Genomic DNA, 11,023 nt, shown 5'->3' on the forward strand with positions numbered 1-11,023 from the left:
CTGTAAATTTTTAACAAGCACTCCACTAAAACTAAAATTTAGAGGCAAGCCTATACTACATTATGGCTGTATGTGTGTGATCACATGTCTGTTCTTGTAAGAAATAAATCATCATTAGCATATCTAATTATTTCTTTCACTCTTTTTTTAGCGTTACTTCAATTAGTTTTTTTTAATTAATTTTTCCTCTCATAACATAACACTCGCAACATTATGTCACTTACTTTTTTATTTCTTCTATTTCTCTCTTAACATATCAAAATCTGATGGTTTTTACATGATCTCAAAAAAAAAGAGCAGAAAAAACACACAAATGACAACAATCTGATGACCACAGAAGAAGTAAATGACCATCTCAGATCCAACCAATAACCGGGAAACAAACAAATCATGATCCAAACCATGTCGTTAACCAATGACGGGACAACCTCTCATAGTTTAAGAAACACCTGCCATGAAGAAATTGATATATGGAAATGATGGTAAATAGTTGAAGAAAGCATAAGAAAGAGGTGTATAGTACAGTACTATAAATCAAAAGCATTTCTGCAGCTGAGAATATGTATTGATTATTTAGTGAATAAAACCCCCCACCAAAAATCCAAATGAAGTGAAATGTCAAATTCCCAGCAGCTGCAATCATATCCTAATCTCAACCAAATCCAGGTCACTACAAAAATCTGATTGTCTGTTAATCTCATAAATAATATTCCAAAATGGCCAAACATTATTCTGAATTCATAGCTCAAAAACCAGCTTCTCCACCTTGAGTTACAGCCCAGCCTTCTTCTCCATTTTCTGGATTTGGTTCAAGAATATCCAAGTCATCTGCAGCATCAAAAACCAACGTTACAAAACTAACACTCCCAAAGGAGGCCTACTCATAAAACAACTATTCGTTGTTCGATTAGAGTTTTTGTCTATTTGTGTATATAATTTCAGCTTATACTGTTTCATATATTTCTGTATATGTATATAATTCGATACTTTTGACTACTTGCTTTGTTACGTTCACCTTTGTCGTAATACTCAATTATATACAAGTAAAAAATTTATAGTCCTAAGTATATTAAAAGTACTAACTGTTAATTATAATTATACCAGAACGTGACATCACTTACTCGTTATTTTGATAATCGAGTGAGGGGTACTATAGAATTAATGATATGAGAGAGAGAGAGAGCGAGGAGATTATACCATGACATGAGGAGCAATCCTGACACAATATACTGGAAATCCAGTGTAAAATTTGAAGGGTCCGCCTGCCTTCAACGTCTTCATGGCACAATCAAGAGAGCCCGTGTAAGGATACTTCCCTTGAGCATCGGGCTGCATTTTCTGAATTTGGGTTTTGACATAGTCGAAGGGCAAACTGCAGGCTGCAGCGAAGAAACCTGATACGGAACTAGCCCCTGAAAAAGATCATGGAAAAGCTTCAGACTTTGCCAAGAATCGAGAGTGAAGGAAAAACGAGGCGTATGTGCAAAAAAAAAAGAGTATCCTACCAACAACTGTAGCAGCTTCTCCAAGACCAAGATTGTCCTTGCAGAACTCCACACTTTGATCGTACGAAGCAAGCATACCCATGTTGAGTGCCATAGCCCTCACCACAGTTGGACCGGCACCTTTCCACAGTGCTAGCACTCCTTCATCGGCAACAATACGGTAAAGGGCATGGAATGCGTTAGTGTAATTCCTTCGTTGCGCGACAGGTAGTGTAGCGTCAGCTTGCATACGAATGAGAGCCAAATCAGCAGGGCTGCCAAAACATGCTCCAATTGCTCCTGCGGTCAGTCCACATAGAGCCTTCTGGTAAAGGGGTAACGGCTTCCCATCATTAGCCTCTATTGCTTTGTTTGTCAAAATCCTATGATAAGAAATACAAGTTCCAAGAGTAAGTAAATGCTACTGTGCAGTTATAGATAAAGGGGCATTGGGCATTGTAAAAACTACTAGTTCATTTTATGAAAAGGCAAACGTATAAAAGGAACGTAAGTACATAACAAGATGTGCAAGAGCCAATAGTTTCCTAATCAACATGGTCATGATTCCATTGATCAACAAGATCGAAAGCAATTACTTACCTAAACGACCCAAGACGAGCAGTTGTGTATGTTGCTTGTCTAAGAAGCCCGGCCGACAAACCCTGCAGAAACAAATAAAATTAACTAAAGGAGTCTAGTAGCAGACCAAATACGTCCGATAACAGCTAAATTTTTGTGCAACAGAAGAAGTGTGTTCTATCTTAAATCGATAACCATTGTTGCTAATACAGATGTACTTTTAACGCTGCAGTATTTTGACATAACTGCTGGTATTAAGAAAATCAGAATTTAGAGGAGAAGGGCTTAAAGATATCCGGGATCAAAACAGAGGTGGCGAAGGCAAAATGATTCAACCAAAATCAACGAGCCATAATACTCAGGCCATACTGATCCGTGGAGTAATAATGTCACAAACATTCTCCAACATCATTTGGAGACTTATTGCTTATGAAAATCATTCAACGACCACTTATGAAAGTGCAAAAGACAGTTTCAAACAATTCCATGGCTTGATCGGAAGCAGTATAATGCAAAATAAATTATTCCAATGAGTAGAGATAAGACAGGCAATGGCAGAAAAGCTTCTTTCACGATTTACTATAAACCAAATCAACCAAAGGCCAAATATTAAGCACAATCCCATATGCTGAAAACCACCTCCAGACTACAAAGAACACGAAAAAAGATATCATAACAAACTGTAGCCAAACAAACCTTGTAAAAGGTACCACACCATTCAACCATCACTTGTAAACAAATCTAAAATAAAAAAGACGCCATACTTGGAAAGTGCAAAAGACAGTTCCAATCAAATCCATGGCTTGATCGTGAGCAGTATAATGCGAGAAAAATGATTCAGATGAGTGAAGATAAGCCAGGCAATGGCACTATTTTTTTTTAAAGTTCTCGACTTCTTTCACAAATCAACCAAAGGCCAAATGTTTAGCACAATCCCATATGCCCAAAACCACCTTCGGATTACAAAGACCATAAAAAGATATATATACAAACTCAATACAAACAAACCTTGTAAAAGGCACCGATACCGTCGTTTTTAAGCATATTTCTGGTCACCTCGCCAGCTGATCCCTGGCCTAGCTGTATTCTCACCTGAAAAATGAAGAGCACAAAGATCAACATTCAATACCCTTCAGCTGATACAAAACACAAATTAAGGCATTTAACATCATCCCAAAGCAGGGATTCCCAGATTCTCACAAACACAAATTGATCATTAGATCTAACAAAGCAAATCAAGAATTCACCTTCCAACCATATCACACTTGCTCATAACAAAAAAGTGGAAAACAACACATTCTCTAACCGCATAAACATCAAGAGGTTTATAACCAATGACAACAGCAAAAAGAAAGATCCACAAAGACACCAATCCTTAACAAGATTAAAAAAGGAAACCCATCTTACCTAATAAGATTATCCTTCAGCTGATACAAAACACAAGTTAGGGCATTCAATGCCATCCCAAATCAGCGATTCCCATATCCTCAAAAACATAGATTGATCATTAGATCTAACAAAGCCCATCAAGAATTCACATTCCAACCAGGAAACACTTACTCATCACAAAAAAATCAACACATTCTCTAAACCCATACCCCCATGAAAAACAAGAAATCTATAACCCATGACAGCGGCAAAAGAGAGATCCAAAGAGACACCAATCCTTAACAAGATACAATTTTTAGATTCAAAAAAAGAAACCCATAAGATGTATCACCATCCCAAAACCCAGCAATCATCTATGAACAATACACGAGATCCCACAAAATCAAACAATATATTTTAGCTAAGAGCTGTAATTTACTAGATAGAGTAAGTATGGAAGTATCAAACACAAAATTGGATACCTTGATCATATCGATAGGCTGAATAACGCATGTAGCGAGCATTCCAGATGCACCGCCATTAACAAAGGGCTTCACCGTAGGCCAAACCCCAGCTGATTTGGGCTTCTCGGCGGCCATTTTTCTTTCTCTCTCAACCAAAAAAAAAGATGACTAAAGAGAGAAAGAGCACAGTGAGGTGAAGTGAACAACACGAGGGTTTCTGGTGTGAAGTGAGAGACTATGCAAAGGGTTTTTATGGTTCCCATTCCAATCAATATTCTCAATATAATTTTGTTTTATAAGTAAAATAATACTCCTCCTTCATTTCGGGTAAATTTTACCTACAAAATATTTCACCAATATTTTAAATTAATACAAAAAGTTTTAAGTTAGCATATATCATATAAAAAATTTGATTAGTGTTTCAAATTAGTACATTCTGTCAAATAACACTAACACCGTTAACTTTTTCTTATTTTTCATCCTTCACTCCACTCCAAATTATTTCTTGGTACTATTTTTTTTATCATATTTGCATGATACTCCTGGAAATAAAAATCGTGATGAACACCTAAAATGAATAATACTTGCATTAGTGAAATAAAAATTGTGATAAACACCTAGAATGAAATTCCATTTTCATTAGAATAATGATTAAAATGAATAATACTCGAAGAATGATGGCACACCATTGCCGTTGGTCTAAGTTGAACAGCAATGAAGATGGATTTTTTTGTCACCTCCTTCCTCGTTGCTGATGTGTGCATTTCTTCCTTTTGGTCTTGTTGCTTTGATTTGCCTTGTTGTAGAGTCTGACCGCCGAATTTTTTCATTATTTTAAATATTTAGTATTGAACTGAAGCAGATGCAACGTAGCATTACACTCCTCTATTCAGAATGAATTATTGACCCCATTGCTTTATGCTCTAGAAAAATCCCATCATTTTTTTCTTTGCTTGTTTCTTGTTTCTGATAGTGTTGTTTCCACTACTTCTCATCTTTCTTTGAACATAAGTTCTCATTGGATTTGATAAATATAAAAATAAGAATTTATGGGATGCCAAGCATGAGAAAAGTGGTTTGATTAATACTTATTGACTAAATTATTATCTATTCTTTTAAGAAGGTAATATGTGATACTAAGAAATACTAATTTGGGGTGGAGTGAAGAATGAAAAATAAGAAAAAATTAACGGTGTTAGTGTTATTTGACGGAATGTACTAATTTGAAACAATAATCAAACTTTTTGTATGATATATGCTAACTTAAAACCTTTTGTACTAATTTGTAACGTTGATGAAACATTTTATATGCATGGTGTAATTACCCCCGTTCATTTCAATTCAATCTAATTCACATAGGAGTAATATTTTATTTGTATTTTTGTAATTAAATAAAATAGAAATCAATAAAAATATTTTAGAATACTTGTGAATTTGCATAAAATAGTATGAGTCATAAAAATGAAAATGTGTGATAGTATATTTATTAATGTTCCTAACAATTGTAATTGTTGATGTATAGTTCTACTTAATTAAGAGAAAGAAAAATGGTTTAATTTGTTGCATTTAAGCGTGGCAAAATTGTTGTGGAAGTGGTGGGGTGAGAAACATTGCGTGGCCAATGAACGCACGTATCTTGCTCTGAATGCAGAGTTGGACATACTCTGGTCTGGAGGCACTCCAATTGCTCAGTGTGTTGGAAAAAGGTGGTTGCAAATGCGATGTTTATATTTACAATAATCTTATTGATAGGGGCTATGCAAGGTGGATGATGCTCTCCCAATGTTAGTGACGTATAATTAATTGAAGGGTTATGCAATCACCACCTCCACCCAAATGTGGTTATATGCAACATATTTGGGGCGATTATGAAACAAATACATATCCATACACTGGGTTTTTGTATGCTAAGAAACATAGTAGCACAAGCTCAAAATAAATATTTTTCTGTTGGCAGCTAGATCCGGTGTGGAGCTACAATACACTTTGATGAATGGATATTTCAGAATAGGACGGTGCGATGAAGTTTTTTACATGATTATTGCCAACACGATTTGGTTTCTTATAGAATGAATAATGCTTGTGAAGGCCGATGCAAATCTGTTCAACTTGTTGGATGGTTTGTGTAGAGGCCGAAGCATTTTCCGATATAGTAAGTAACATATAATATCCTCATTCATGGATTATGCAAAGATGATCAAGTTTTACAAGCAAAGGATATGTTCGTTCGACGAGCTTCCATCTAAAGGTTTGCATATAGCGTCGTACACTACTCTAATTGGTGCGGGTGCGAGTGCGAGGCTAAGGATTTGATGATGCAAATGGTAAGCGATGATTCTTTGCCTGACGTACAAGGTTTTCTCAACATGGACTATGCAATTCCAATGTTGGAAGAGCCATGGATTCAAGCTCGACGTCGCCACTTTTTCGATGTTGATTCAACCTCTTCAAGGGGAAGGTAGGAATAGTGTTCTTTTTTAGAAGGTCAACAAACTTGTACCAAAGGACCTCTTTTCTTTATAACATTTATATATATATATATATATATATATTGTGCTAGTACTAATATTTTAACCAAATTATAGTAGGAGTATTTGTTAATATGACTGAAAAATGGAAATCAAAACATTTATACAAATACTACAATCTACACAAACAAACAATGGCCTATTTATACAACTTTAGCATCACTATACATAAATATAGATGAAACCTAACAACACCCATACAACTAAACCACCCAAAATGTTAAACAAGTCACTAAATCTTACTCAAGAATTATAGTAGTTGTGTTGAGATGATTCATTTTGTTCCTATCAAGCCAAACTGCAGCACCAGACACATAATTCAGCACAAACTATCATACAACTAGTTGGCAGCGATACGATTCGATACGAAATTGAGGCAAATAATTACACTTGGAACATCGAGTCAATCGCCACCAAAGCACTGAAATCTCATACTTTTCGATCCAGGTTCCAGATTCTCGACTTCCCCTGGAGAAAGAGAGTAGACCAGTCGTGTAAGTATATTAGTTATGAAACGGTGCACACCTCTAGAGTTCACTGATGCACACACCGTGAGGATGCACAAAGTCATTAGTGTCGGTCGGTAGGAATTGAGGCCCACAGTAACCCTCCAGTAAATCTGATACAGACATACAAAGTACACACGATTCGACTATATCTCAGAAGTCAAGATTTTGAGGTTTTTATTTGTGTGTGTGTTTGTGTGTGGAGAGGGAGAAATCAGACCAGAACTGGTGGTGAAATCAGCTTCCAGCTCGGGGAAACTAGGCGCGAAAAATCCAAAGGCGGAAGTGTCTCCGTCCATGAGAGTGTTGGTGAGATGCTGTGTGTTAGAATCTACGCTACTGAAAGATGACATGGGCGCATCACCAATCAGAGGGCGTGATTCCAGATAATTGCTAGGTGGACTAAAAGCGAAAGGCGAGCTACCACTTTTCCCATTTATCATCTGAGACAGCTCTGAGTTCTGAGAAAGGAGCAGGTTTGGAGAAACATCAATCTTTCTAGTATGAACAGGCCCGTTGATAGCTCCTTGCATGCATGGTTGGATTGCTGATCCACAATTGTTGGACGTATTCGCTTGCTGCGTGTTCTCTGTTTTCCCGGGGTGAGCATTTTGGGTATTCGAGATATGCTGTGCTGCAAGATAGAAATATTGGATATCAGAGAAAAACGGAAGCAAAAGTAGTTGAACGAACACAATGAAATATCATCTGTCTTACTTGGTGAGACGTGTGATCCGTTAGATGGAAGGTAAGGAGTGATTCGGTTTAAAGGGGCTCTACGCATCAGATCTGCCTGTTCGGAAAGTAAACGGTTGAATTCCAATATTTGTTCCTTCACCAACAACTTGAGATAATAAGCCTTGAAAAATTCTTGATTTTTATATTCAAGCCTCTGCCAAACTGGAAACAAGCAGCAAGCAGGATTAACCGGATGGACATTCGAGCACAGTGATTCAACCAAGATGCCGATACAAATATATAAGTTTTTCGAGCCCCATCAAGTCACTACTGCAACAAGTAGGGATAACAACAAACGAACTAATATAGTACTACTAGTATTTCCTAAGAAATACACTAATTGATGCATCTTTCCAATACGAGATCACTATTGTTGATCGTTCCACAACCATCTTCCTACAATTTATTCGTGGAGTTCGGAAAATTATAAAATACACTGATAGGTGCTAAAGATTGTCCAGTAATAATCAAAGACGAGGCAGAACCAGATAATCATACCTAATTCAGTCAGACAAGGCTCGACGTTGCCCTGAACAATGAGAGCATTAACGACCTCTTTTTTATTCATGTAATGCTGAAGACACTGTTCAATACGATTTTGTACCTGAGACGGGAAACATACAATCCATCAGACGAATCCGGAGGCTCGTTGACATCAAAGCTGAACTGAATTGCTAAAACTACATCACAGCATTCATGAATAGCACACTTACCTTATTTCTTTCTATGTCATCAAATATGCAAACCAACCGTTCAAACTAATTCAATTCCAAAGGCTCACCAGTTGTATATCTTGAGTCGATAGTGTTCTGCCCTCCCCGCCATCCATTTCTCCGAATAGTGGCCCCGGATGCAATCAGAGTACGAGTAAAAAGATAAATCTTTCTGCAACACCTACGCTCCTGAATCATAAGGCATCGGAAGAAGCACAAAGAAACAGAAACAGCTATAAGTCATGAAACTCGAACACAGCAGTTTTAAGCATCAGAAAAGGCAGAATACCGATCATGAATAAGAATATAGTGCTTCTATCAACGTTTGCCATTTTTTCTTATTATTGAACCACAAAAGAAGAATGAAAAGGGAAACCTTGAACATTCCTACTAATATTCTAGGTTCAGAAAATAATATAAATTGAACAAAAATGTCTCTTTATTCTGCACGCTACTCTACTTTTTCTATTCCATTTATGGTGTGTCGGTTTCACAATTTGACCAGAAACAATACAAATTTGGAAGCAACTCAAAATTTAACTAAATCCCACAATCCCAATTCATACAAGACTTGATTTGTCTACCTTTCAATAATTTTACAGAAAAGGTTCATGGCTTGAGAATCAACAGCATCATTTAACCAAAGAAACAAATAGAAGCTAACACAAAGAAAACAGCTAATTTGATGATGATTCCTAGAGAATATGTTATACAAATGGAAACAAAACACAAACAAACCCTATTTAATGCAAGCAGCATACCAGACAACAATCAAGCACAGATTTTCAATATATATAAAAAGCAAAATTGAGCAAAATCATGGCAATAAATGAACTGGGCTGCATCTTTTCTTCACTTTCTGAAATAATTAAGCAATGAATTGATTATACCTTTAGTTAATGAACGGGGGTGAGCAGAAAGGGAAAAAGGAAAGCAAATAAGAGTAAAAATACGATCTTTGTTTTTGGTAGGAATGAACTGAATAATTTGTACAGAAACAGGGAGAAATGAGAGGTGGAGAAGTTGTTTGAGGTTAGTAGTTTGTATTAAGAGAATTTGATTCAAATGTTTGGTCTTTTTATTGTAGAAAGGGAAAGCTATGGAGATGACGTGGCTACACCCATTACATGTTCTTCTTTCTGCTTTTCTCGAGTGTAATTCCACTCTCTCCCCCCATTTCGTTCTCTCTCATAATTATTCCAACTATATAGGAGATGATACACATTTGATGGATTAGGGATTATATGCAATTAACATGAAATCTTGTGTTTTTAGGTAGTGTTATGTTATTTCTTTTTCAAAATAAGTGAATTTGGGTCAATCTACCATTGCTAGCACATGTATAACTACGATATCATCGAATACATTTAACAAGCATTGAATATTGAAACAACGAAAAAATCAAACAGAAAACTCATTGCCTACAAAAGGCTAAAAAGGAGGAGTTATTGTCCACAATCAGTGAAACAATACATTTGTCACCTTGTTTCCCTTTTTTAGTTGTGTTTCCTACTCCACATGAATAGTCCATTACAGTCATGAATAGTCCATTACAGTCATGAATAGTAAATAGTTATTACAAAATACATAACTTCAAGAAGAAGGATGTGTGTTTCTTTTGCTTACCAGTCTTGTTTTGTTATTGACATAACCAAGTCATGTAAGAATGGCTATCTTATGCTTATATCAAGAAAAGGCCAAATTAATAAGTTCTTGCAAGTACATAAAATGGGCTTCCGAGAAGGAACTACAAACTGCTGATGTAAAAGGAATTCTTGAAAGATTTAAGCTTTAACAGAATATTTGGCACAGAGTAGGAAAATCCCAGGAAGGATCATTGCACTCATTCATCAGTTCGAAATCCGAAAACTGCCCCTCATTCTCTCCCTTTTGGAAATAGAAACCTTCTTGTTGATAATGATCCATCACATATGCAGAAGCTTGATCAAAGTAGCTGCAACGAGGCGCTTCATTTCCTCCCACGAAGCAGCTCGAACATGGCTTGTTAGCATCCTCGAAGTATGCTGGATTCAAGACACTAATGTTGTTGTCACTACAAGTAGGATTAGTACTACTAGTAGAAGAAACAGTGTGTGTTTTTTGATTGTTGGTTAGGTCTTTCTTCTTGTTAAAAAGGTTTCTTATTTTCAAAGAGAGCGCGGGGTTGCAGGGAATGCTGTTGAAGAAGTTGGTCCTCGCATTTGAGCCACGAAGGAGGCAGGCCGCCTCATCATAGGCTCGAGCAGCCTCTTCAGCCGTGTCAAATGTCCCCAGCCACATCCTGATCTTTTGACTTGTGTTCTTGATCTCTGCGACCCATTTGCCTGAGGGCCTCTGTCTCACGCCCACGAACTTGCTTCTGGTGGAGTGACGACCTCGTGACTTGGAGGCTCCATGGTTGTTGTCCATTTCTTAGGATTGTTGTGGAGAAAGAGAAGTATGTTGGTCTTATACAAGGTGTTGGATTGTCCCATTTAGTTGTCTTGTGTGGTTGGTTGCCTGATTTTTCAATGAAGATGTTTTGTCAATAGTCCTAAGCATGACAGGCTTTATCTTGTAATGAATGTTGATGGAAAATGATCGAGATTTGATAAGTTTAAGGATTATGAGTGAATGAAAGTACAAGTTTAGTAGTACTATTAG

General features: G+C 36.7%; 3 protein-coding genes across 8 annotated transcripts; all 3 read right to left on the reverse strand.

Moving 5' to 3' along the window:
- Positions 1–530: 530 nt before the first annotated feature.
- On the reverse strand, positions 531–4,142 carry LOC121748301 (mitochondrial dicarboxylate/tricarboxylate transporter DTC). Of its 2 annotated transcripts, none has more exons than XM_042142564.1 (6): positions 3,914–4,142; positions 3,072–3,155; positions 2,085–2,146; positions 1,506–1,867; positions 1,198–1,412; positions 531–828 (listed from the first exon to the last, which is right to left on the reverse strand). In XM_042142564.1, exons 1-6 carry the CDS (start codon positions 4,028–4,030, stop codon positions 772–774), a joined length of 897 nt encoding a protein of 298 aa, XP_041998498.1. In that variant the 5' UTR covers positions 4,031–4,142; the 3' UTR covers positions 531–771. The 2 variants fall into 2 exon arrangements, with proteins under 2 accessions (XP_041998498.1, XP_041998499.1); XM_042142565.1 differs by lacking the exon at positions 3,914–4,142 and adding an exon at positions 3,471–3,896.
- A 2,332-nt stretch (positions 4,143–6,474) lies between these two features.
- LOC121749611 lies at positions 6,475–9,535 on the reverse strand. 5 transcript variants are annotated; one of them, XM_042144188.1, is made up of 8 exons: positions 9,271–9,535; positions 8,449–8,569; positions 8,166–8,271; positions 7,647–7,829; positions 7,150–7,563; positions 6,974–7,075; positions 6,812–6,891; positions 6,475–6,721 (listed from the first exon to the last, which is right to left on the reverse strand). In XM_042144188.1, exons 2-7 carry the CDS (start codon positions 8,494–8,496, stop codon positions 6,827–6,829), a joined length of 918 nt encoding a protein of 305 aa, XP_042000122.1. In that variant the 5' UTR covers positions 8,497–8,569; positions 9,271–9,535; the 3' UTR covers positions 6,475–6,721; positions 6,812–6,826. The 5 variants fall into 5 exon arrangements, with proteins under 5 accessions (XP_042000122.1, XP_042000121.1, XP_042000120.1 ...); XM_042144187.1 differs by having other exon boundaries at positions 6,475–6,891; positions 8,449–8,561; positions 9,271–9,534; XM_042144186.1 differs by having other exon boundaries at positions 6,475–6,891; positions 9,271–9,533.
- A 636-nt stretch (positions 9,536–10,171) lies between these two features.
- LOC121748043 (ethylene-responsive transcription factor ERN1-like) lies at positions 10,172–10,789 on the reverse strand. The gene has a single exon (XM_042142263.1). The coding sequence runs from the start codon at positions 10,787–10,789 to the stop codon at positions 10,172–10,174; it is 618 nt and encodes a 205-aa protein (XP_041998197.1).
- Positions 10,790–11,023: the final 234 nt, after the last annotated feature.

The sequence above is a fragment of the Salvia splendens genome, chromosome 9 (assembly GCF_004379255.2).
Source record: "Salvia splendens isolate huo1 chromosome 9, SspV2, whole genome shotgun sequence".
Classification (NCBI taxonomy): Eukaryota; Viridiplantae; Streptophyta; class Magnoliopsida; order Lamiales; family Lamiaceae; genus Salvia; species Salvia splendens.

Excerpts from the sequence above, each read along its gene's own strand:
- LOC121748301 (XM_042142564.1), bottom strand. The coding sequence starts at position 4,030 with ATGGCCGCCGAGAAGCCCAAATCAGCTGGGGTTTGGCCTACGGTGAAG. Across the intron at positions 3,156-3,913 it reads AGCCTATCGATATGATCAAG|GTGAGAATACAGCTAGGCCA; the intron begins GTATCCAATTTT and ends TTCATTTTTCAG. Across the intron at positions 1,868-2,084 it reads GCTCGTCTTGGGTCGTTTAG|GATTTTGACAAACAAAGCAA; the intron begins GTAAGTAATTGC and ends TTCTTATCATAG.
- LOC121749611 (XM_042144188.1), bottom strand. The coding sequence starts at position 8,496 with ATGGATGGCGGGGAGGGCAGAACACTATCGACTCAAGATATACAACTG. Across the intron at positions 7,830-8,165 it reads GCCTTGTCTGACTGAATTAG|TTTGGCAGAGGCTTGAATAT; the intron begins GTATGATTATCT and ends GCTTGTTTCCAG. Across the intron at positions 7,564-7,646 it reads CGGATCACACGTCTCACCAA|CACAGCATATCTCGAATACC; the intron begins GTAAGACAGATG and ends TCTATCTTGCAG.
- LOC121748043 (XM_042142263.1), bottom strand. The coding sequence starts at position 10,789 with ATGGACAACAACCATGGAGCCTCCAAGTCACGAGGTCGTCACTCCACC.